At 37.4% G+C, this 27,356-nt stretch overlaps 2 protein-coding genes across 2 annotated transcripts; one reads left to right on the top strand and one right to left on the bottom strand.

The window, feature by feature from the left end:
• Positions 1-3,464: 3,464 nt before the first annotated feature.
• LOC133810380 (ethylene-responsive transcription factor ERF109-like) lies at positions 3,465-4,727 on the top strand. The gene has a single exon (XM_062246056.1). The coding sequence runs from the start codon at positions 3,511-3,513 to the stop codon at positions 4,372-4,374; it is 864 nt and encodes a 287-aa protein (XP_062102040.1). The 5' UTR covers positions 3,465-3,510; the 3' UTR covers positions 4,375-4,727.
• Positions 4,728-5,076: 349 nt separating this feature from the next.
• On the bottom strand, positions 5,077-14,412 carry LOC133810364 (uncharacterized). Its single transcript, XM_062246055.1, has 8 exons — positions 14,251-14,412; positions 8,739-14,028; positions 8,396-8,625; positions 8,174-8,312; positions 7,495-7,693; positions 7,082-7,417; positions 6,294-6,997; positions 5,077-6,116 (listed from the first exon to the last, which is right to left on the bottom strand). The coding sequence occupies exons 2-8, from the start codon at positions 13,851-13,853 to the stop codon at positions 5,457-5,459; spliced, it is 7,383 nt and encodes a 2,460-aa protein (XP_062102039.1). The 5' UTR covers positions 13,854-14,028; positions 14,251-14,412; the 3' UTR covers positions 5,077-5,456.
• Positions 14,413-27,356: the final 12,944 nt, after the last annotated feature.

Genomic DNA, 27,356 nt, shown 5'->3' on the forward strand with positions numbered 1-27,356 from the left:
CCTCGGGGGTCAGCTATGGCTGATGGCGACTTTAGCAGATCCTTGCGGTGCATGTTTGTCCGACTTACGCGTATGCTAGGGGCCCTTTTCTTCTTACGATTGGCGTGGCCATCTGATGATCATTTGACTTCACGTGATGGGAGAGGTAGGCTGGCTCTGGCGAGTCCTGCCTCTTCTTGAGTATTGGGGAAGTGGCGAGGGCCACTCCTTACATCAGCTGGTGGTGACTGTGGTGCTTCGACACTTTGTCTTGACACATCATCGCTTTGCGGGCCGCCATGTGGAAGTGCCAAATTTTGTGTATAACAAGATTTTATGTAATTTCATAAATTTAAAAATTAGTTTTTATTTTTTTAAAATGTTATTTTTTTTTCTAATTTAAAATCAATTAGTTTATAAAAAAAATTGTAATATTTTTTTAACTAACACGTCAGCAAACCGTTACTATTTTGAATGGAATGAGTAAAAGTCTACAAATGTTATAGTGCATGGGTATTTTTGCCAAACAAAAAAAATTGGAGAGCAAAAGTCTATAAATGCTATAATTCAATGAAAAAAATAACATTTTGTCCTTTATTTTAAAAAATAAAACCTTTTTATAAGATTTTATACAAAGTACGTAGGTAGGGTTGGAGCAGGCAACGGTTTAAACAAAAAAATCGTGTAAAGGCCTTTATTTGCCACGTCAACATAAGAGTTAAAATATATTAAAAAAAACACACCTGAAATAGATTTTCTTGGATAAAACTTTCAAAAATCCACGTGTCTATGAAGTTCCTCACGTGGGAATACACAACATTCTGAGGTGTGATTTTACCCCAGCGGCCACCCTTCAAATGCTACCACGTGTTAATAAAATAAAACATTTGTGTACTACTAACCCATTTTTGGACTTCCAACCATTTTTATCCTTTATAGACTATACTATATATCAAGCAAAAATGACACTAGTGACACATGAAAATTATATCAAAAGGTCATACTTTTCAAATTTTATATACCATTTTTACACAACAATATTTTTATTAATGAATAAGAATAGTGTATTCAACTATTCTATGTTTTCATTTGGTAAGAGAAAAAATTGTTCACTAGCTAAAGAAATAATAGCAAAGAACATTTAATGTGCATAAATAAATTTAAAGAGAGAGAATTACAGTGGTTCTGCTATTAATGTAACCTATGTTTACTATAATTAATATTACTGATTTTTTCCTTTTAACCAGCAAAAATAAAAGCACTTAAGGCAATTGAGCTTCTTGAGGTTGTTAAGGATAGATTACACTGAGTAAGTGCTCTTGAGCCATGGGAAAAAGTCTCTCTCTCTCTCACTTATTAATGAGATGTGCATCTTTGACTTTGACTCAGATAATGCATTTTTGCCATGTCATCAGCCACGGCATCATGTCAAAAATAGGTATAACAAAAGTGTTCTATAAGTTTTATCACTTGCTATCTTTAATTTATTAATTATTTATAAATATATCATGATTATACATAATAGGCAATAAACAAAACTCTTACCACACCTACCATATATTTGTTTGTAGTATTCACCTTGTGTTTTTGGTACTTAGTAATAATTATAATTTTTTAATAATTGTGTATACTGTAGTTATAGTAACTACTTTATCAATTTTTTTGAAATTTCAAATAATTTATTATGTAAAAAACATGATACAAAGATTTTATTGCACACGTACCTATTTTTTTATACATGCGTATAAATATAATATTTGAGCATTGATTTCAGCACTATAAATTATTCTAAATTTTCTAAAAATTTATAAGATATAAACTATAACTATAACATTCACATTCGTATAAAAAAAATTACTCATATTTTAGAGAGAATACACAGAACTCCCAAAATCTTATATATTATAGTTTAAACAAATATTATTATTATTGAATATACTAATAGTTTTAATTATAATTGCGGATCAAATATCTAAATTTTAATATTATTATTTAGGTTTATTAGTGTTTTGTATTTTTATTTTTTTTTTGTTTATTTACTTAACAGGAGTGCAAACAAGTTTATGATATATATATTTAAAATATTTATAGTGATAAATTATTATAAAGAGTGAAAACAAATGTAACAATAGGTCACGGGTCACCTATGTAATATGATTGGCCAATCAATAGACAAGACCTCGAATCATTTTTCTACAACTTTGTTAAACAGCGGCTAATCATATGTCCTAGCAGTAGATTAATTTGATAAATAATAAAAAAAATCAACCCATCTGTCACAACAACCAGAACAATTTTCTAGTCCTATAAAAAAAATAGAAGAAATAAAATAAAATAAATTACAAAGCACATTTTCCTAGCTACATGCTTATATAGCATTTAGGGAGTTTTTATGGTACACCCAAATGCACCCTTCTTTGTATTTTAAGTACGTTAATGATTTTTATTTTAATTTTTTTTATAATAATGTATATTGTAGTTATTTAAGAAAGAAAAAAAAATTTAAAAATAATTAAAAAATAAAAAATTGAAAAAAATAAAATAAAATAACTTTCAAAATAAAAGAAAATATAACTATAATAAAAAAATGTGGCATTTTTATATTTTGGTTAGCTACTAATTGTATTTCTCATATTTTAAATTTTTCTTTAATAATTTTTTCCATACAAATTAATAAAAATATAATTCTCATATTTTTACACATTAATTGTATAAAAGTCGTATTATTAAAAAATTCCCTTAATAATAATGATACATACACTCTTAAATTATACATTATAATCAAAGTTAGCCTCATGCATAAGCAGGTCAGGCTTGTGTCTAGGGTCCCAAATAAAAAGCCCTATTTTTTAAAAATATTATTTTTTTCTATATAAAAATGTCTCATAATTTTACAAAAATACAATTTTATATATAAATATTATAAAAATACCAAAATTTTTCTTGGACCCTAACTATAATATATAATTAATCTCCACTATAAATATTTTTAAATAGGACCCCAATTGAGATTCAATACACATAAGGTTATTATGTAGCCAGTTCGTATAATTTGAGGGTTTATGTATCATTATTCTAAATAAATATACTTATGTATTAGTGTAAGTGTTGTGAGTACATAGGGTTAGAAGAATCGTGTAAAGCCTTGGAGTTGCCACGACAGCAAAAAATATTTTTAGAATATTCATATAAAAGAAAACTCCAAAACCCTACCAACATCCCAAAATCCACGTGTCACTTGCCCACGTAAGCGACAAGAGAAGCTCCTCACGTGGCAATAGACAACACACACCTGAGTTATAAGTTCACCCCTGAGATATCTCCACGTGTCAATAAAAGAAAACTACATGTGATCACTAACTCATCCAGTTTGGAATTATGCCACGTGGAATTATAGTTTCTCTCTCCTCTCCTACTCCTAATACTATATATATCTCAGGACCCATTTCCTGGTCCTCAATTCCATTCGTGGAAATCCCAAAAGGGAGTCGTTATGAGGTTTTTCCTTTTTCTTTTATTTTAAGCTCTTTCATGTTTGAGATATTTGCAAAAAAGACCCTTGCAAAACCCAAAATTCCACAGAAGCCCCTCACACAAAACACGATATTTGCAAAAATGTCCTTCCCGACGTTTCTGCGTAATGTGACCGTCGACGAGGAGCATTCAATAATGGTCTCTACATTGAAGTACGTAATCTGTGGAGAAACCGATCCTGGGCCCACAAGACCTCAAGGACAAGTGGCTCAGCCACTCAAATCACTCCAAATTGCCACATCAGCAACTAACTCTACAAACGAGAGTACGCTATTAATGTCCTTCCCTGACAGCGACACGTGTCGCGTGTGCAAGATTAACGGCTGCTTGGGTTGTAACTACTTCCGGCCAAGCAATGAGAGAGCTAAAACGACAAAGACAACATCATCGTCGTCGTGGTCGTTGTCGTTTGCGAGGACGAAAGCTTCAAACGACAAGAACAACAGTGGCGTCGTGGCGAGGAAGAAGAAGAAGAATTACAGAGGGGTGAGGCAGAGGCCATGGGGGAAATGGGCGGCGGAGATTAGGGACCCGAGGCGGGCCGCTCGGGTGTGGCTGGGGACGTTTGAGACGGCGGAGCTGGCGGCCAAGGCTTACGATAGAGCGGCGATTGAGTTCAGAGGGTCCAAGGCAAAGCTCAATTTCCCTATGTCTGAATTCGAAAACAAAAACGACAACAAGTGTCATAACGGCTTAGTTACGGATACGACAGTGTCCAATTCACAGGTGGGCCAACAGAAAAATACCAGTTGGGAAAACGACAGTGAGTTTTGGGATGAGGTTGAGGGAGATTGGGTGAGAATGATGAATTTTCAGACTCTTGAACAAGAGACTGTGTTACAAGTAAAAACGTCATCCTAAAACTTTTTATTAGAGAATAATAATGGAACCACTTTAAATTTAAGGTTTGATTTTAACCTAAAATTTTGTTAAAAAGAGATGTGTGTTTCTTCTTCTTCTTCTTCTTGTGTGTGTTTTAAATGAATTAAAAAAGAAAAAGAATACTTTGCGCCGTATTTTGTGTTTTAAAAACTCGAGTGTGAAAGTGATATTTGTTTTACTTCGATTATACATGGTCGGTCCACTAGGTTTGTGGTGTTGTGTTAGCTATTTTGCGCCAGTTTCGAACCCACTTATATTTGTCGTATTCTAGTTTGTCCTTTGTTGTTGTAGTTGTAATATTATGCAATTTAAAGTTTTTTTTTTTAATTCCATCCAGTTCAAATTTTGGGGTATGATTCAATTTAAGTAGTCATACTAATTAAACCTTACTTGCTGTAGTGAGCATAGATACAAGCCACAGTTTCATTCATTTATATATACATTTATACACACATTTTATTATTAGTGCATTACACATGAATCCCAAGTATGAGTTACAACTACTTTCGTATTCAAAGAAATAGAGCCTGTCCCTTCTGAAAAGAAAAACAAAGAGAATCAATATTCCTGAGAATTTAAATTGATGCCCAGAGAGCACCAAGTAGGAGTATATTCAGTTTTATACTTGAAAAGAAATAGTATATTGACTAGACAGAAACTTGGAATGGACATAGATCACAGTTGAAACAAAGAGAAAGATTAAGATTTACTATCATTAATGATCTGCGGTGAATAATAAAAAAGAACTCTTACCGGGAACAATTAAATAATTTAGTACATCAAATCTTTTTTGGTTTTTCACAAATGGACAATCTGGTGTGGAGTGAACAAACAGCACAGATGGAGTGATGTAACAACCTTCATCTTGGAAAACTAGCACAGTAGTTACCTACGGAATCTACTCATATTTCCCAGTCAAGAAAAGCCAAATCTCATAACTAAACACTAAACACAGGTGCTGCCAAAAAAAAAAATAGCCAAAATTTTTTATTCTTGAATAAATGATTCAACCTCTCAAGAAAATCCATAAAAACACAAGGGAGGACTAACTTTCTGGATTCTCACGATTGTGTCGAAGAACCGGTAGAGGTAGAGGTCTGTTTTGCCACATAAATTTGCTTCATCTTTGAAGAATGAAAACTCTTTTCTCCACCCACGGATTGATTCCTACCGTGGAAACTCGGTCTTCGATGGGTCCACTCACCGGCGGAGCTACTTCTCTGAGAAGGTCCGCCTCCTCTATGATAATTATAGCCAGAGGAATGACCATACTGCTGGCCAGAGATATTGCTCTTATGCTGAGAAGGTTGAGACTTGACATTGGAGCTAGTGTTCTGGCCACTACCACTGCTACTAACATTTTGAGCTACATCAGACTTGCTAGTATCTGAATTCATGCTTACAGATGAGCTCTTACTGACTACATTGTGTGCAGAAACCCCTTTACCCGTGGTACTTGAAGGGTTTACTAAGCCAAGTTCATCCGGCAATTGAGACACAGTGGCATCAGTGGTCACTGGATAGTTTCGATTCCTGTCAGAGGATGAAGTATTTCGAGATTCAGGGAATCTGTTGCCTGTTAATGATTGGTCTACAGGGATAAGTTTAGACGGAAGTACAGCAACTGCTTGTTGCTGTAATGGCATTGATAAAGGAACAGACTGGAGAGACGATGCAGGGACATGAGGCCAACGTGCTTGAACCGACATGTCAGGAGAGGACTGCAAACAAAACAATTATAGAACACTATTAATAAAGCTAGTGATAGATTTGGCTATGCCTGTCCATAAAACAAAAAAGCAATTGAAATTCTAAACGAAGAGTGCAAATTTGAAATCATAATTGGATAACCATATTTCTTTAAACTTAAAGATTCAGGACAGCACATCGGATGTTACCTGGAAAGGGGAAACGTCAAACATTGCCAACGGTGACGCCATGGGCAGGAGCGGTGACCCTGGGGCCAAATGCTGAATTGGAGTGGGCATGTTTGCAGGATTGCGCTGCCCAGAAACCATATTCAAATTGTTCATCTCTCCCTCACCAACAACCATGGCAGAAGAAGCAGGGCTGTGCTTCCAGTCAGGCTGCTTTCCAGATGGTATATAGGTAGTACCCATGAAACTCAAACCAACTTGCCCAAACTGTCCAACTGGTGCAAAATGATTGTAGACAACCATGTGTGGTGGACCTTGAACCCCTGGGATGCCCCCAGGTGGACTAATGAAAGGACCGGTAAATCCAGCAGGTGGACCATAAAATGAATCTACACCAGAATGACATTGTTGCCAGGTCCCTACAGGTGCTGAAGCTGGTGCAGTGCTCTTCTGAGACTGTGACTGGGTGGTAGATATAGATTCATCATGTGGTCCAAAAGCAAATACAGGTCCCCCTAACATTGGATTCATCTCAAAGAAGGGAAAATGAGAAGGTGGACCGCCAGGGAAATGTGAAAGCATTTGGCTAGAAGAATTCTGGGGACTTGGTAAGGGAGGCCACATAGAAATTGGAGGGGTCTCAACAGATAAATCTGCTGGAAGAGACACACTAAGAGACTCTTCCGCCCTTGACTGACAAGTAAATCGTGAATCACTAGCTCCACCTACAAAAATTTAAAATTTCCCCTGATATAAAATTATGCTAAATCCAGGAAACAGCCAAGATTTGAGTACCGAAAACTCCGTACCTGTTGTTATCCCATCAATTCTGGTGCTTCCAAAACTCTTGGTATCAGAAACGGAGACAGAGCAAGTACCCCGTCCATTCCCAACAATTTCGTCACTACTAATTGCTGCAACAGCAACAGCTGAAGCAGCTGCTTCAGCTTCAGCTTCACAATCTTCAAGATGCACACAAGATTTTGTAGTGTGTTTATCCTTTTCAAAGAGAATATCACAGTCATTCTTAGCTCCACCAAGACTGTGAGAAAGCTGTACTTCTGTTCGGCATGGACCTGGTGGCCCAATTCCATGTGAAACAGCACGGATGCTATGGTGAAGAATTGTCGGAGATGTGACTGCACCTGAAAAGATGAGGCCTATACATAAGCATTAGGAACATTTAAAAAAAATTAGTTTTTAGTTATGTGCCTTTTCTCACCAAATTGAATCTTCTCCCCAGCAAGCAATGAATTTACTGGACTTGCAGTAGAAGAAAATAACTTGTCTTTCGTCAAAATGGATGATGACGTCATGCTGGAATCACTAACCGAGCTAGTTTGATTTCCCACAGAGGCACGAGAATCAAATTGCCCAGGCTTCATAGCCTCATCAAGCTGAGTCTGCGTCAGGGCCATAACCTACCAGATGTAATTTGTAAGTTTCAGACCCCCAGAATTTTAAAGAAAAAAACTATATATGTGAAAACTGCTCTAGATGAATCAGTTGAGAAAACCATGCCCAGTTGACTTGAAAATATTAAAAGGCATATATAAACAATCTTTCTGTTGCAAAGTTCAAGCAGAAACCTGCCCAAACTTTCCTAGGACATACATTTTATATGATACACAAGTAAAGAAGAAAGTAAGAAGTCATTAGCTAATAAGGAGAAGCAAAAGACAAAATCCGAGTTAAGAGAATATCAGCTATTCCAATCGTGAAAGCAAGTAGTGAACAATGAGAACAAAGAGCGAGCAGATAAATCTTCTTCCCCGGAAGAAAAAGAACACGATCCTCAACAAACACAGTCCAAATGCAAAGATTGACCAAAGTAAGATATAAAGTGAAGCTTCTAGCTGTGGACGTTAAAATAAAAAAATAAAAATGACAAGGGCAGACACCTGTTGATTGATTCGGGAATTTCCCCAAGAGTTCAAAGACGTTTGAACACTATCTATAACCTTTGTTCTGTTGTCAAATAGCAAGCCTGACCCAATATTTTTTACTGCACCAGATGCATGGGAACTTGTCTGGACTGGCCTGTTAAGAAAACATGATTTAGGAGTTCCTCTTGCATCTATTAATTTAATTACAGCAGAACTCTTCTTCCACAAAAAGAATACCTGATTGTCTGGGAATCACTTTTCATAGCAGGAGTGCCAATAGGTGCCAATGGCTGTGACACTAAGGTGGTGTTAAAACCAGATGATAATTCCCTATTTCCCAATTCACGTCCCTCAGTGGCAACAAATTCAGGGCGAATGTTGTTTGGTGCTTCTCTACCAGATGATGCAGAAACTTTACTTGAGTTTGTTGATGTAGTCTTTGAAGTAGGACGAGATCTTCGTGGCACCTGATATGTGAATTATAATATAAAATATTTATAAAAAATAAATATAATTAAACACCTATTTCAAGGCAAGGTCAAGCAAAAATGAGATTTAAATTGAATATAAAAATTACAACCTTTGCAACCCGAGACTTGGCCTTGATTTCCTTTTCTCTCTGTTCACGTCGATCATTTAGCATTTGCCTTTTAGACCTTACTTCAATAAAATCATCTTCATCACTTGGGGCCTCTATACCAGGTTGCTCAAACACTCGCACAATGCCACTCTGCAAAGGAGCATCAACGGCTTCTTCAGAGCAGATATTCCTTTTCAGCTTCCCCTCTCCAGACTGAGGAATGCTCTGACCTTTAATTGAAGATTCTTTCCCAGATCCCCTTTCAGCTCGGCTGGCAGAATCTACTTCACGTGAACCGAGTGGAACAGAGCTCGAAGAATCCGATTCGAATGCTTGCTTTGATGCTGCTTTATGTGAGTAAATAACCCTCTTTGGTCCAGTTCTTACAGAAGGTACTATACCCCTTCCAATGGCATTTGACTTCTCATCCATCCCCAAATCATCAGATGAAACAAAGCCAGCAGGTTGTCTCTTATCAAAACCTTCACGAATCCGAAACTCAGTTCGCTGAATATGACGTCGCGGCCTCCTCTGATATCCACTAGATTCAGGGTGTGTAGTAGACTCGGGGGCAGGATATGATCTTGAGCCAGAATTCTTCACTGCAAATATGTACCTTTTCCCTCTACCACTGGATACCAAGCCTTGGACCTTAGGCCCATTTAGACCTTTTTCTTTTGTGACTGTCTGAGAAAGTACTGCTCCAGTCTGAGGCTGCCCTTCTAATTCTTGGGTAAAAGACATAGCATTGTAGTTTTCCACAACCAAATTATGGTGCCCTTCATCTGCTGCTCGGACACCTAAATCAGACCTGGAATTATTATCACCTATGCGAGACAGCTCTGATCGCCCACGTTGCACCGTAGTAGAGATTTCAGCATTTTCCCTGGCAGGTAACAAACTGTCCTCTCTCATATTTCCTTGAGAAACATCCATGTGCCGGGAATTAACACCAGATTGTTTATCTGCTGGACGGGATGTACTATCATTTTTCGTGAGACTCTGGGAGGAATCTTGACCAGACTGAATAGGCAGTGAACCTCCTGGGGTCTGATTGAAAGAGAAACTGGATGGAACATTCGGCTGAACAAAAGACATTGAGTGAGGAGCCAGTGGCACAACTCCTTGAGAAATAGGAGATGAATACCTCAACTGGCCAAACTGGAAGAGAGGAGGCTGTGATGGGTGCATACGACTGAGAGAAGAACCAACTTGAGGATGCAGATGAAGAGGCATCTGTATAGAACCGATCTGTATTGCTGGGACTGGAGAAGGTATCAAGGAGGGACCAGAAAACAGCCCAAACTGAAGCTTAAGTGGCACCTCAGCCTGATTTTGAACGGCAGGAATGCTACATGTAACAGCCTGATTGGAAGAATGTGAAGCAACGTTTGCTGAAGATACAACTGGATGATGAGAAGACAAACCAGAACTACTAGGAGCATCCACATGATCCACAAGTTCGGATTCTTGTGTTGTGTGAGGAGCGTTACTTTGCTGAACAGCCAGATCCTGCACCTCATTTTCGCTAGATACTTGAGGACAACCATCCAGCGGTTGAAGGGTTTCTCCATCACTGCAAATCCTATCAAACGACCTTTGTTCTTCAACAGACCTAGATGACACCAGAGGGCCGACAAATGCAGTTTCATCATTCCTAGCACTTCTTCCAAGATCATCATTTGGCATCCCAACTTCAACACCCTCGTTGAATCCTAAAACCAAGTTGTTCATCATATCAGGTGACCCTTTCTCCTCTAAATGCATACTTTCAAATTCCTGGTGCAGGTCAATATTTTCTTCATCTCCCTCGTGCACTTCATCTTCTTCCTGGTATCTGTCCTCATCCTCGTCATATTCTTCTTGCTCTTGCAGCTGTTCATTGTTCTCAACAGCCCATTCTTCATCATCACCCACAGATGCACAACTTGCAGCACTCATATTTTCCTCCCCAGCATTTGAAGGTAAACTAACTGGTTCATTCTCCTGCCCTGACAAAGAAACGTCTTTGTGTTCTCCTTCAGCAGATAATAATGAAGATTCTCTAGTGTCATCCAAGTCATCATTAGAAAGATGAGTTGGGGAACTAGGGGGGCTTGAGACTGAGAGTGAGGATTGCGAATCGCACCTTGGTGTGCTTTTACCATCCAGTTTCTGCTCATTTTCTTGCTGAACATCAATTATATCACGCTGTCCAAGATTCTCCCGATGACTGCTGTCATATGATGTCTGCAAGGTAGGTTCACTTCTTACTGCATGATTATACTGTCTCTCACTATCTAAAAAAGCTGAAGGGCCAGGACGTTCAATCTCACTCCGGTAGGAGGTTTTGTGCATGGAAGCTATTGATGGAGGGGGAAGAACACGTGGCTGCCTCATGGAATAACGTGACCTCCCAAAGGAATAAGGCATATCTGCCTCAGAGTTAGGGTATAGTCGATCCGGATATTGAGGATGAGAGTTACCACGGGGACGGCCCTGGCTCTGGCCCTGTCCCCAGCCCACATCAAATTTTTCAACAAGATGATCGTGAACTTCAGAGTCAATCTCTGTGTTCCTGCTGTATTGATCTCCATCCCCAGAAAGATTCCACCTCTGCCCTTTTAGATTATTAAAAATGAAATCATCCATTGGAGGATCTGAAATTCCTCCTTTTTGATAAGTTCTTGAAGGCAAAACCCCAGCACCACCGTAGAACTCTTTCCTAGGGAATGATCTCCCGCCAATAGATGCATCACGTCTAGGACTGTGATTACCAATGTCCTGATCTTGTACATGTAAGGTTGAGTTGTTTCCATTATCGTATGCATCCCTTCTCCATGAATTAACTGGCTTTCCTCTGTCAATAAAAGCAGCAGAACTCTCTCTAGTAAACTGAGACCTAGAGCCCATCTCTGAGTTCCTGTTCAAACTAGACGAATCAGAGGAGGCTGAAGTTGTGATCCTCTCCACCATTCTTTCACCATCTTCCCAGTCACTGACCTCCACTGCCCTGGAGGCATCTTTTTCTTTCTCTATCATAGGCAATCTATCATCTGCAAGGGCTGAAGAGCTACTCCCAGGCTTTGTTGTTTCAGCTTGCCTCTTGGCAATCTTTTCCTCCAATTCTAAAAGCTTCTGCTTAGCAGCATGTTTTCTCCTTTCTTCTTCCATAAACATCCTTCGTTTTTCCTCCTCCCGAGCTATTCTCAGCTCTTCAGCTTTCCGCATGGCTTCCAGTCGCTCTTGTTCTGCTCTCCATGTTGCTTCTCTAGCTTCTTCTTCCAATTTTCTCTGTCTATCTTCTTGTTCCCTAGCCATCCTTGCTCTTTCCTCTTCTTCTCTTCGAGCTAGTTCCAAAGCTCTTTCATGTTCTTCGATAATCCGTCGCCGCTCTTGTTCTTGCATTTTCTGAACTCTTTCAAGTTCAGCCTCAAAAGATTCTCTGACAGGATCATGAAAATCAGTCTGTTTGACCGCATCTTTCTTTCTCTTAACCACTCCTAGAAGACCCCCAGAGAAGGGATCACGGCCATCAAAACCTGTTCCAAAATCTTTCATGAAAGGATCCTCTGCATAAGGTTTTTCACTCTTTGTAAAGAGACGCTTCTCTTTGCCAAAGTTGAGTATTGGATCAGTGACATGCATCCCTCTGCCACCACCCGAAGTATATGATGATTTGGTCATCGAATTATTCTGTAAAGCACTATCCCTGTATCTGCTGTGTTGTTCACTTCCATAGCGCTCTCGTGTATTCCGGTCAGCCCCTCGGGTTCCATGAGAGTCTATAGTGTTGTGCCATGACTGCTTTCCTCCCTGTCCATACCCTACTTCCCTCCTCCCAAAATCACCGTGAGCATTTTCTCGAAAATGTGAAGGAGCATACTTATTTTCTTTGTGCATTTCTCCATTCAGATTAGACTGCCTTGCACCAACTTCTACAACACTAGAACCATCTTTTGGAAGAATCGAACTTTTCCATAAGTTTCCTTCCCGCCCTTCTCTACTAGGCGCTCTTATATCTCTGGCATACGGGTCTCCTTTAGGGACTTCACTGGAAGTAACTTTTCCAGTTTCATCGTCACGCTGACCCCACCTCTCAGACGTATTATGAACTGGTTTGTGAGGTAAAACACTTACTCTGGGCATATCAAAATCTCTGTCCCAGTAAGCTTCACTCTTTGAAAACCCATGGTCCCTGCCCCTCTCAATAAGACCATGACTAGTATCACGCTCATCATCAGCCCAATCAGATCTGGGGTTCACTCGGACTAGCGGAAATGGACCTGGGAAATACTCTTCCTGCTTCCGAACTGGTGCGATTGATTGAGAACCACCAAAACCATTGGTCTCTACATTGCCATTCATTCCACTGCCACTACTAAGACGAGACGAATGCAACTGAGGGCGCATGTCAACAGGAGTACTCAAACGGGAACCATTCCTCTGCTCATTATGAGACTCATCACCAAGTGCCTGTTTCTGCTTTTGATTCAAACTATCCTTTTGCCTCTGCCCATTCCCAGATGAAGAAGGCAAAGCAGCCTTCAAAGAAGGGAAATCCTCACCCCTCAACACCGAGGCTTTCTCCAAAGGTGGAAATGCCAAAGTAGAAGTTGGAGCAGAAGAACCCACTGTTCCCGATCGAGCCGAAGGAGGCATGTAAACACTACTACCCTTCCCTGCCCCATCAGAACCATTGAGAACCTGGTCAGTACCATCAGCTCCTTGATCACCAAGACCATCTTTCTCCTGCAGAGCAATTGGACCAGGCTTTGTCCATCCCATACCCGACGAAGACGGCCTTGACCCACTACCGGAAACCCCTCCACCAGCAGGTCCGCCACCAGTGCCCAAAGAATCAAATTTCTCATGTTCCTTGCGCAATGAAGGTAGGTTCAAGGGGGGTGGAACAGAAAGCTTCGGCCCAGCCTTCTGCGAACTCCGAGGCCTTGAAAGGACCACCATTCCTCCTCCTCCTCCGCCACCTCCAGTGCCATGGCCACCGGCTCTAAGCCGACTCGATCCGTATGAGTTAGCATTGTGTGGATGGTGATGATGATGATGTGAAGGCTGTCCATACGACTTGTTCAAATTCACAGACACGAACTTGGTCCCGGCTCCGGGATTAGCCATCTCACGGGTCCAACCCAAACTCTAACCCTGGCGGATTCGAATTCCGACCAACGCATCAAAATGACACCACAAAAATACAAAAACCTAGCCTCAGCTTTCTCTCCTGTCCAGTAATCGCTTCGCCGATTATCACCGCTTCGGATCTTATTGGACCCTGTAGAAACTCTCTCTAACCCTGATCAAGAATAAAAACAAACCAACGAAATCAATGAATCCACGGCTATACAATCGATCTCAGGATCCCATTAATCACACTATATAATCTTAAATACCACACACTAAAGAATTATATTAGAGTGTAGTTGTCGGCGATTAGGGTTTCACTGCTTAGAGCTTCGAGCAAGAGAAAGAAGAAGATCAAAAGAAACGGGTTAAAGAATATGAGAAGGGAGCTTACCTCCGGTGGCGTGAGATAGAATAGGGCCGGCGAAAATGAGCGCAGCGGCGAGAAACGTGTTCTGAAGTGTCGGAGAAGAAGCCCTACTGTGGCCGGAGAGGTATGAGAGAGAAAGTGAGAAATAGAGGAGAGAGAGAGGGAGGGACGATTAATTAACTAGGCACGAGAGGAAAGTAGGGAAACTTTCTCGTATTTCTTGTTTAGACCTCTTAAGTTTACTCTATTTATACTTTTAACCAATTTAGTCCTTGTCTTTTCAACTATGCCCTTTTTGTACACGTGTGGACCATAGACATTGCTGAGACAGTCTGAAAACCCAAGACAGAAGTAGGTAGGTACATCCTCTGATTGGATCTCAATGGTTTTTTCCTTAAAAAATATCTTTCTTTTGAGAATGTAAAAGAAAAAATTAGTAATTAAATTTTACCCTTATTAATAAAATACATCTAATGTACGGATCTTGAAGCACTAATATAGACCTATTTACCACAACCCAAATCTAAATTAGTTCAAATAATCCAAAAAAAACTTATAAAAGCAAATTGTAAGAATGTAGTTGTTTTTAGACTAAGAACAAATGCAAGTCACTCTAATCTAAGATTTTATGTAGTTTTTATGATTAATGTGTGTAAAGGTGACATTTTAGGATTGTTGTTGTTTGGTAGATATGATTTGTAGTTTGTTGCTTGATAAATTTCCTAATTAGTCTAAGTTGCCATATGGAACTTGCTTTTATTTTTAAAGTTCGAGATATTTAAAATATGGAAATAAATTAGGTTAAATAGTATTTAGGGTTCCCAAGCTTTATTATTTGTATCACTTAGGTCATTAACATTTATGTTTTGACTCACATAGGTACTCAATGTTATATTTTATAAAATAAAACCCAATTTATAAAAGTAAAATGAGATTTTTAACTAAAAAAAAATGTAGCACCCATTTATTTTTTTAACCAAATTAATTAGTTAATTATTACAAAATATATTATTTTGGTAAATTGACCTAAATATTCTTATCAAATATTAAAAATTTATTTTCTATTTATAGAAATAAATTAGGTTAAATAGCATTTGGGGTCCACAAGCTTTACTATTTGTATCACTTAGGTCATCAATATTTATTTGTAGCAATTTGATCTCAACATTTATGTTTTGACTCACATAGGAACTTAATGTTATATTTTATTAAATAAACCCTAATTTATAAAGGTAAAATAAGATTTTAACTAAAAAAATGTATCACCCATTTATTTTTTTTAACCAAATTAATTAGTTAATTATTACAAAATATATTATTTTGGTAAATTGACCTAAATATTCTTATCAAATATTAAAAATTTATTTTCTATTATACCTCTAACATATTTAATATCACTTATATAAATTAATTTATTATTTTTAATAAAAAAATTTACATATTTTAAATTTTAGAAACGTTAAATTTATTAAGGGTGCGCTTATCTATAACATCATTTTTTTTCTCACTACACACGTTTCTATTAAACTCATCATGTGTCCAAAAAAATTTAACAATTTATGAGAAGTTTAAATAAAAATGTGTGTAGTGAGAAAAAAATAATGTTATAGATAAAAGTATCCTGAATAAATTTCATGCTTCTAAAATTTAAAATATTTTTATTATTATCATTTTTTAATATTTCAAGAGAATATTTAAGTCAATTATCAAAGTAATATATTTGTAATAATTAATTGATTAAGAAATGTTTAAAAAAATAATTGGTGCTATTTATTTTTTATTTTTTTGTTAAATTCGCATCTTACCCTTATAAATTAGAATTTGTTTAATAAAATATAACATTGAGAATATATGTGAGCGTGAAAGTAAAAGTTTGAGATCTAAATGATACAAGTGGTAAAACTTGGAGACCTAAGTGTTATTTATCCAATAAATTATCTATTCAAAATTAACCAATATGGTATTTAGCTCCTTAACTAAAAAAATTGTTTTTGTTTTAAAAAGATACAATTTTTTTATTAAGAAAACAATTTTTAAAAATAAAGTTACAAATAACAAAAAAATCTGAAAACAACAAAAAGTTGGGTTAGTTCTCAATTTTTTTTTGTCCATTTTTTTTCTCACATCAGTTTCTCTCTTATTACTTTATCTAATAATTTTCTCTCTCCTTACTTTCTATTTGATCATTTTCTCTCTCATTATTTTATTTCTCATCACTTATTATGTCCTCATTTTTTTTTCATCACTTTCTTTATTGTCATTTTCTCTCACATTACTTCTCCCTTTTTACTTTATTTCACATCATTTTATCTCTTATTTTTTCTCGTATCAGTTTCTCTCTTCTCAATTTCTTTTTCCTCGATTTTTTTTCTCTTTACTTTCTTACTTCTTATTTTTCATCACTTTTTTACTTCACATTATTTTATCTCATTATTTATTACAAATTTTTAAAAGAATTTTTTCTTTGTAAATATATTTATTTAAGATTTTTTCAAAAATAAAAAACTAAAAAAAGTTATTTTAAGAAAACATTAACTAAACACCTCTTATTTTTCGAAAACTAAAAAAAATTATTTTTTGTTCACATTTTTTAAAATACAACTTTAAAAATAAAAAATAGGAAAACAATATCAAATAGACCTAATGAGGACCAACCTTGAGTAATTTGAGGCAAAATATACTGATGATGGGAAAATTTTTCATTATTACATAATGGTATGTTTACTAATTAGTAATGAGAATCACGTGTGTTGTAATCATTCTCATTCATTTGTTTACTTTTATTTAGTAATATTTTATGAGGCTCATGATAACTCTACAAAATAGAGTTATTTTACCACTTTTTATGTGCTAATTGTTGCTTAATTCTTGAGTTTTTAATTGATTTATTAAGTTTTTAAGTAATTTTGAATTTATTAGTCTTATCATGATTTTATATACTTTTGTGTGTTTTTATAATTATTTTGTTGTAAAATGTTGTAGTTAATTATTTGAATTATTAGTGGTAAAAAAATGTTGTATTATTAAACTTAAATGTAAAATATAATTAAGTTATAATTAATATTTTCAAATAATTAAATTTATTTATTTTATAATTGAAAATATTGTATTATGATTTATTTTATATTTATTTTGTAGGGAACTTATGCTCTTGAAAAGCAATGAAAATGATGAAAAAAGATGGCAGTTTTGTGAAGAATAGCAAAGGAAATTGGCATTTTTCCAAGCAATTCAGGCCCACCTGCCCAGGCCCAAGTAGCAAGCCCATGCCCATTCCTTCATCAATCACACCTACACATGCCCCTCACGCAGAAGCCAAGTGCCAATCCGCCTGGCATCACAAGATCAACCATGTCCCAGCTTCTCTCCAGATCCAGCACCAACCTGAAGCAATCAACAGCCTCTTCAGAGTCCCACGCCTGCCAGCCATAGGCCCATGAGCCTCCAACACGCCCCAGCAGCCCCTAGGCCTGCCACCATGCATGCCCAATTTTCTTGAGCCAAACATTGTCCCTTTTGTCTCAAAATGCCAATTTTTTATCACACTTTCTACATATTTCACCCAAAAACATCATAATTATACCCTATAATTTACCCCTATTTGTCATATTATAATTAATTTAATTAATTTAATCAATTTAATTATTTTAAATTGATTATTTTAATTCCCATTTTTTGGCTATAAATAAGGGAGTTAGGATGTCCATTTGGGGGAGATGTTACTCTACACAAAGTTTCTACACATTCAAAACCTCTCAACTCTCTTCATCTTCTTCTTCTTTTTATTTTTTTCTATGTATTTTTAGAGGAAAAATTTGGGGGTTTCTCCTCCAAATTTTCCTATTTATGTTTGTAATTTTTAGTTTGTATTTTCTACTCTAGTTATGTGCTTCTAATCTTTTTCATAAGATTATTAAGATCATGATGAAGCAACTTGTAACTAGGTAATATTTATGTTGTATGTTGATTTCCCTTGTAATGCAACAAAGTCTATGGATTTTTCTTCTTCATATATTTCTTTCATCTTAAATATCTTGTATTTTAGATTGTTAGAGCATATTTACACTTTGTTCTTCATTAGTACATAAACATAATATTCTTTGTGTAAGATGTGTCATTAAATTGTACACATCCATGCTTAGAGCAAAAATATTATGTTTTGCCTTATAAATAATGTTCATTGATTTATTTGTTATTTCATTAGATTGATTTACACTAAATGCTTTGAAGTTATAATTTTGAAAAGTGAAGAAAAATCCTATCTTTTTTAAAAGAAATTTGTGCTTAAAATTATAAATATTTTTGGAAAATGATAGTTTAAATTATTTTAATTATCACTAAAACTTGGGAATCAATATACTAATAAATATTATTAAACTTACATTTTGTGGATTCTAGTATCTTAATAATCTTTTCTTTTAACACTTATTGTCAAATCATTATTGGTTTATTTTCATTCTCTTAAATAGCTTTATTTTTCAATCTTTTATTTTATGTTCATAATATTAAAACTCATCAATCTTTGGAACTAGGTTAGAATTTATTACTTTTGATTTAAAATAGTTTTCTTTTTTATTTTAGACAACTCCTTTGGGTTCGACCTCGTGCTTACACGAAAACTATTCTATAAATACGATTCGTGCGCTTGCGAGTATAAATATTTAAACATACCCGTTTTAGGTCCATCAGCCCACATGAATTTGGGAGAAAATAATGGGAATATTTCTCTTCCCATTTTCTTAATCAATCACATTACGGGTAATGTATTTTTATTTATTAAAATTTAAAAGATAAATTTACCCTCACAAAATCTTCTCTTTAAAAATATACATTTTCTATAAAGAGCAATTTAGTCAAATTAAAGCATTCTGATTATATTTCCCAGTTATGTAAACAAAATAAAATGTTTATGATTATCTTTCCGGTGAGTTTAGTAAACAACATAATAAAATAATGATTATGATTCTTTAATATTTTATCCTCATTCATTTCTCTTATTCATTTGGGTCACGACACGACACGAAAACAAATGGGTTTGGGTGACACATTTAATATTCGTGTTCGTATTTGAGTTTTTGACACATTTAATAATCATGCCGTGTTCGTATTTACCTTAATTGTGTTGACCGGTTTAACAATCGTGTCGTGTCATAATCGTGTCAACACGATAACACGAATAATTGTTATAGGTTTTATGATTTTTTTTCTTATAGTTATGATTAATTGTGTCAATTTCATGTCGTGTAGTGACACATTAATTGTGTTATTGTGTTGTGTTGTGTTCATATCGTGTTGACCCATTTAATAATCATGTCGTGTTCGTATTCGTGTTTTTGACATGTTTAATAATCGTGTCATGTTCGTGTTTACCTTAATCGTGTCGTATCATAATCATGTCGACACGAATCTGACACATTTACACGAATTACCAACCCTAGATTATGGATCTCTATATGTCTAAAAAAATCAATTTTTTCTAGTGGGTACGTTCTACTTTTTTTCAATATTCTTAAACGGTTTTGTACCATTTTAAAGTTTGGTAGTTATTTAGGTTTACTTTTTTTTATAAACATCTTTGTTACTATCCGCGTAATTCAAATTTTCATTTCATATAAGTTACATCATATTAGTATTATTTCTATTATTTATTATTATCTTTTTACGAGAGTTACATGATATTATTTCTTTTTTTTCAAAAGATATCGTCACCTTAGTTTATTTATAATTTGGTTAATTTTTATGCATTTTGCTTTAACATATTTACAAATATTTTTCAATATTTACATTGTTTTATTGTTGACAATACAGATACATTATTTATTATTATTATTATTTTCTTTCATTAAAAAAAACTATTATATTATTTTGGTAATGTTTACATCGTTTTTCGTCAATTTAATTATAAAGAGTACTAAACAAGAATATAGAAAAAATAGAAGAATTTAGAGGGTTTTTCACGTGGTTCAGCAATTAAAATCTGTCTTGTCCGCGAATCACTGTTATTATCACTACTCTCTCAAAGCTTTTGAATGAAAGCAATTTTGCAGAGTTTTTCCGACACAATTTATGCTTAAATACAAATGAATTAGACCAAACTATTTATAGACCTGGCCGTGAGAATATCTTCCCCCAATTCAGATTAGTTACTATCAAGCATTCAAATTCAAATATATGCATTAACAATATTAATCAAATACACTAATTAAGTAATATCCCATGAAAAAGGGATTTATTACAGTAATAACGAATCCTTACTAAAAAGAGACTTCCTAACAACCTTTCTGTGTGACAAACGCGTGATTGAGCTCGATCGTTGTGCTGACACGCTTTCAAGACTAGCCAAGCTTCGAGCTCATCGTTCTAGTCGTAGCCTCCTCCTCATCCACTAATTCGGTGGAACTCATTCCTCGGAGAAGGTTGATGTCTTCGAGCCTACAGCTTAGGCTCGAACACTGCGACTCATGCTCAAGAGCTAATAATAGACCTAGAACCATTTGACAATTCGTATAAGTGTAATGCTAACACTTGTAGGTCCCGAGCTTAACCATTTCGAGCCTACATTTCGAGGTTGTCTAGTTAATCTCAAAATTTGGGTGTAACATTTTGCCCCCTCAAAAGTGTTGGTTCGAATCCTCTGAGAAAGAAACTTTTAATCTCCACTTTCGAAAAACGTGCTCGCCTACCACACTCGAGTGTGGACACATGTCACTAGGGGATTGCTTACCAAGAGTACTCAAGTACCATTTTACTTGTGCACGTTTTTTCCCATTCTCTTTTTGCCACCATCTCTTTGAAATAAAACGTGATCCCTTAGATCACCTTTTAACTCAGATCAAGGGCTCAGACCCGTTTACCTTTTACAATTCTTCCTGCCTATATATATACATTTTCTCTTCTCCCCACTTTTCACCTTTGCATTTTAGCCTTCAGAAAAGAAAACATGAACCAAAGGAAAACACGAACCAGAGCTCTTCTTTTTGCATGTTCTCCAAACTAAAGAAGCAACGCAATATCACCACCTTCGGCTCTGCGGGATCATTCCTGCTTCCCCTTCTCCAGTCGACAATCTCTTCGTTCCCACAAAAAACTTTGTGTCAGTTTTCTGATCCTTTCCAATCATCATTCATACAATTTTTTTTACATTCCTTCTCTGCATGTAGGGAAACATTTCTGGTTATCATTACTATAACGACCCAAATTTCCTAATAAGGTTTAGGACCTTGATTAGGAGGCCGGGAGGGCCATAATTGATTGATTGTGCCATTATATGATTATATGCATGTTTATGTGGATCATATTAGTATATGATGATAAGTGCATGCATATCGGTATATATTTTGTTATGAGGGCATTTTGGTAATTTGGCCCACTGAGGGTGTAAATGTATATTTGTATGCTTATTGGTAAGCTATTGTTGAGGCCACATTATAATGTGGATTTGTTCGAGCTGTTCGGCATGAGACGATCTTTGAGTATAAGTTAGCGGTTTGGTCATAACGGGAGTAAGTTCGGGGCTCGGGGTGAGTCCCGGGGTAATTTGGTGATTAGAGCGTTGCCGAGAGTTAAGGGGTATGAATTATTGATATTCGAAGATATTGAGAATAATGGGAATTGAAGGGTTTAAATTATGGTTAATGAGATAGGTGCAAAATGACGATTTTGCCCTTGGTGGCTATTAAGGATTTTAATTAGACTTGAGGGCATTTAGGTCTTTTTACCCTAAAGGATATATACCCATACTTAAACTAGAAAATTGTAGAAGGCTGTAGAAAAATAGAGCACCTCTTCCTTCATCAATCGTTCATCATTTCTTCTCCTTTTCTTCTTCAATTTTGAAGCTTCTTTTGAGGAATTAAGCTGGGGAATCAAGTGTTGAGGATCTAGGGTATTGTTCCATCATTGAAGAGGAGTTTATACCGAGCTTGAGGTAAGATTCTAACCTTTAGAACTCTAGTTTTCTGCTCTGGTTTACTATTGGGTTCAGTTGAGATTTTGGGTTTAAAAGTTGAGATTCAATGGGGTTTTTGGCAAAGCTTGGTTAGGTTGTGATGCCTAGGACATGTGGGGGTGATTTTTGGGTTCATTTGACACTTAATTTGATGTTTGGAAGCATTGGAATCAAGTTGGAAATGGAGGAGTTGAAGGGGAGAAGTTCAGCGACACTTCTAGCTGGGTGTAGCGCCATAGCCCCCCTTCTAGCTGGGTGTAGCGCCATAGCGCCCACAAGGGGGCGCTACAACGCTACCCAGGGATGGTTGGGCAGTTTTGGTTGTGGAAAAAGCGCTAAGGCGCTAGTGGGGTAGCGCTGGGGCGTTACCCTGTTCCATCAAATTCCCGTTTTGGGCATTTTTAACGATTTTTGGCTTAGGGTTTCAATCCTTAAGGCTCGGGATCGAACGTACTCACTGTTTGGGTACAATTCGGGGTCCCGGGAGTGAGGTTTAGGTTAAGACCCATTTATTGATATTTTCATTAATTGGATTCCATATTTGGTTATGACTAGGTGACTGCTAATGGATCAAAGGATCGATCATTCTCAAGGGTCGTTTGTAACGTATTTCTCGCTCGAACAAGAGGTAAGAAAACTGCACCCGATTATGTGGTTAGGTTGGGACTAAGTGTTCCCTATATTTGTATGCATTGTTATGTGAATGTGATGAACCATGTGAATATGATGGGACTAAGAGCTCCCTATATTTGTATATGATGTCCTGAGATGTTATTATGCCATGGGGACATGTGATAAACGGCCTAAGAGTGTCGGAATCAATATTTGCGCACAAGGCGCGGCTCAGCCATTGGTTGCTGAGGATAGCTTATTAATCACTGGGCTTGGTTAAGCTGGCTAGAGTCAGTGGGTATAACACTGGGGGCGACCTAAGTGAGCCGAAGACAGTGGGTTAAACAGAGGGTGCAGCCTAAGGGCACCGACCCTGATCGTTGTGTAATGGTTGTGATAAACTGCTGGTTACGAATGTGATTATTGTTGTTAATTTGATGAATATGATATTTTAATTTTCTGGATGACAAGTTGTTGATTTGTCAATTGTTATCACTAAATAGGTGAATGTCATGAATCGTTGAACACTTGGTTATGCTTTATGGAATATTTGGTTATAGATATTGGTCATTCTATGATATTCTAGTTTTCTTGCTAGGCCTCGGCTCATGGGTGCTATGTGGTGCAGATAAAGGCAAGGATATGTTGGATCAACCATGAGTTGGAGATCTCTAGGGGCGAGGTGTTCATTGTTAGCTACTCGGCCGCCACGGTCGAGGGTTTGTATAGGGACGGAAACCTAAAATGTGTATTTTGCCATTAGAGTGGCCTGAGTTATTTATGACTTCTGGAATTTTTGTAAATATGTCATCTAAACCCTGTTTTGAGATTCCATGTATTAAACTGTCATTTCTAATGAAAGTAACCTGTTTATAACCAAAACCTGTTATTTCTAATCCGTTGATGATGTTAGATTCACATGTTTTTTTTTTTTAAATGACTTAGTTAGCAGGTCTTGCACTATTTTAAACACGCAGTGTAACGGTCTTGGTTACCCAGGGCGTTACAATTACACTCTCGAAACCTTATTTGCAAGAAGTATTTTTTGGTTTATGTAGGCTTATATAGATCAGAAACATGTTTTAGGCAAAACGTTTTGGTAAAAACAGATAAAAATGGAACATTTTTCAGGTTATGGGTCATTAGGTTATAGTTTTCGTGTTGCCTAAGAAAAATGCTTTTGGATTAGGGTTTTAATGCACGTATCCCAATAGTATTTCCTTTTTGGGTAACCGCCCACTTTTCCCTAGAAACTCGAGATACTCCAAACTGACACTAACCGCTCCACTCTCGCGTGGGTACACTCTCGATGCCTTCAACTTTTCAATAGTTCAGTGCTGGCATTGGAGTTAATCTCGCTATTTTGAACCTTCAGGCTCGAATAAGGCAATCTCATCATCTCGAGATTGCAAACTCGAGTTATCAAGATTTAATCTTTTCCATTCTTTTAAATAATTGGCCCTCACCTTTTTCCTTCTTGTTAGATGTCGCAGTCTTCAGAGAATCAGTAGGGGCCCGAGATTGTCATCCCGTACCACCTGCCATCTCCCTAACTTGAATCGCCATTTACACAAAACCAACGGTTGATCCGGAAGCACAAGGAACAGCTCGAACGGGAAGATATCCGAGCCCACTTTCGACGCTAGATTGATGAGGTCGAAGAGAAAAAAAGGAAGAGGCTTCAATTTGCCGTGTATCCTGACCTAGACCCTGAGGTCTGGCCAATTCCTTTAGATCCCAAGTGTAGGGTCACCATAGCCTTTTCTCCAGGAGAGCTTTCATTCAGCCACATGGAGAACATTTCGAACCAGCCCACCACCTCTAAAACCCTTTCCATTCCAGTCTCGAAGGATTCTTTCTTCGAGGCCAACATTACTAGAGCTCTGTCACCTCCACTGGGCATATTTTAGAATTGCTGGCCTATTATGGGTTAAAGTTATCCAACAAACTGATGTGTCAGCCCGCAAACTCCAATGAAAGGAGTTGCTATGCTCCGTGAGACAACGACCTTGAGAGGAAGATTAAACTCGCGGCCTGAAGTCGCGAGCACATGCTAGCAGGGGCCTTATTGCCCTTAAGGGATTTTCAAAGCTTCCTGGATTATGCTAGCATCACCCCGTTCCAGCTCCAGATCAATTCCTATAGAGTCTTAGCCGCTCTGAGATCGTTGTACCACAAGATGAAGTGGGACGGGCCTTCGGCATATGGAGGAGATGGGTTTTGCTATTTGTCGAGATACTCGAAGGAGAAGCGGTTATTTGAGGATATTCTCAATCATCCCCCAAACATCAAAACCATCTTCTTTTGGACGAATTACCTCTTTAATGTCCCGAATTTGTTATTAAGGCTGAGTGCCCTGACTACAGCGCCTGGAGTGCCTAATTGGGATTATATGAGCGAGTAATGGATTATATGTATGATTATGTGATATAGATGAATTGTGTGGTAATGTGATTAGACATGCATGTTTGTGTGTATTAAATATGCATGTGGGCCCATTTATGTGAATAAGGGCATGTTTGTAATTTTGGCTCGTTGAGAGCATAAATGTAATTATGTATGTGCTATGAGTAAGACCCCAGTGTTATGGGGATATATTTGAGATTTGTGGTCCGAGAAAATCCTAGGGAGCAGATTAATGGAATAGTCACACGGGATCAGATACCCTGCTCGGGGTGAGCCTAGGGTTATTTTGAGCATGTGCCTGGAGTTTACTGGGTAATGGATAATTACTTAGTAATTAGTTGGGTATGTCGAGGCTGCTGGGAATTTATAGGACACTCGAGGAATTAGCGGGATGTGGCAAGGACGACTTTGCCCTTGGTGATACTAGGAAGGTAGGGTTGGTCTTGGGGATACAGTGGTCATTTTACAGTTGGGGGGATAGACTTGGTTTTGGCCTAAGTCTCTAAAACTAACCAAAAAATAGGGGAAATCACAACACACACACTCTCAGCTTCTTTCTCTCTCTCGCTGCATTCTCTCTCTAGGGGGCTTGGATATTCTGTGGAAACTTTGGGAGAACTCTTGAGGAAATTGGCTGAAGGCTTGAATGACTTGAAGCTTGGAATAATTGGGGCATAGCTAAGAGTCGAATTCCTTAATTGAGGTAAGGTTATTTCCATGTTTCCTTTGGTAAATTCTATTGAGAATGAAGCTTAGCTAAGTTCTAGGCTTAAGTTGAATTTGGTTAGAATTGGGTGATTTAGCTAGCTTTCTAAGGTGCTGGCACTGTCTAAGTGTGGTGGAGTTATTAAGGGACTCAATTCTGGCATTAGAGTATGTTTAGATTGAATTTTAGGAAGTTTAGTTCGTGAAAGATGCAAGGATTTATGGGTTCGTAGGTCCGAGTCGCGACCCTGTTCTTCAGGCATCGCGACCTGCATGAACAAAAAGGCTTGGGAGCCTCGGACTTTGCCCAGGAATCGCGACACATGATGAGGTGCGTCGCGGCCTGTGTCCCCTTAGCAAGAGCCCAAGGCTCTCTGACTTGAGCGCGCCGCGACCCTTAAGGGTTGGGCCGCGACTCAAATAGGCAATTTTGGCCAAATGAAGGTTTTAGACTTGGGAACCCAAATGTTAAGGCTCGGGAAGGATTCTACTACCCGGATTAGTAGGTGTTATCCCCGTTTCTCCCCAAGTATACAGATCCACATTGTGAGTCTATGGGCTGCCCTAAAGGAACTTAAGGCCCAGTAGACGAAGACGAAACGAACTCTAGTGGCCCAAATCTCGGTAATGCCCAAAGGGCATCCCGGAGTAGAAGTCAAGACCATCGCATTGGCATGTTGCATATTTCCAAACCCTTCCTTCGTTGCCTCCTGGGATGTTATGAAGAGGTCGTAGTTCCCAAGTCCAAGATTAGACCAGGAAGGCGGTGGACGAACCCGGGTCCTGGTAAATGAACCGGGACCCTAGTAAATGAAGAGGGATGTTGGTAAATAGACCTGGACCAGGTGACCAGGTTGGGCGTGATAAGGTGTCCTTGATACTGACATCACCCCAAGAAATGTGGAGTTGTGTCCCCATAGCTAACCTGTAGAAGAGGTTACATTGGGAATGCACGCCGTCGGTTCAAAACCGTACTGCCACTACTCTGATAGATCTTGTCCCCCGAATCTCCCTTGAATCCCACGACACCCAGACTGAAGCAACATTTTGTCGTTAGTCTTATAGTGTGGTTACGCTTGGGCTGGCCCAATGGGCCTTGGTTAGTGCATTTTATATATTAAAATCCTATGTATTAAGTCTCCATCGGAGAGCAAATAATGTATATACCCTTATTGGGCTTGGATTAGTCCGGCCCAAAACCCAGTGCACTCACTTGCCTATAAATATGAACAGTGGTGCGCAGGGGAAGGGGATCGAATTCTTCTCTGAGAAGCATACACTCTGCTCAAATTCAGAGAGTTCATTACTTAAGCTCCTAAAAAACTATAATAAAATTGACTCGTGGACTAAGGCTCTTTAACGCCCCAACCACGTAAAGTTCCTTGTGTGATAATCTTTATTTATTGCTTTCTAAGCTCTCTTATCTTTCATAATTCTAGTTTTTGAAAAACTCGGTAAA

Source organism: Humulus lupulus, chromosome 1, assembly GCF_963169125.1.
Source record: "Humulus lupulus chromosome 1, drHumLupu1.1, whole genome shotgun sequence".
NCBI classification, from domain to species: Eukaryota; Viridiplantae; Streptophyta; class Magnoliopsida; order Rosales; family Cannabaceae; genus Humulus; species Humulus lupulus.

Excerpts from the sequence above, each read along its gene's own strand:
- LOC133810364 (XM_062246055.1), bottom strand. The coding sequence starts at position 13,853 with ATGGCTAATCCCGGAGCCGGGACCAAGTTCGTGTCTGTGAATTTGAAC. Across the intron at positions 8,626-8,738 it reads CCAAGTCTCGGGTTGCAAAG|GTGCCACGAAGATCTCGTCC; the intron begins GTTGTAATTTTT and ends TTCACATATCAG. Across the intron at positions 6,998-7,081 it reads AATTGATGGGATAACAACAG|GTGGAGCTAGTGATTCACGA; the intron begins GTACGGAGTTTT and ends AAATTTTTGTAG.
- LOC133810380 (XM_062246056.1), top strand. The coding sequence starts at position 3,511 with ATGTTTGAGATATTTGCAAAAAAGACCCTTGCAAAACCCAAAATTCCA.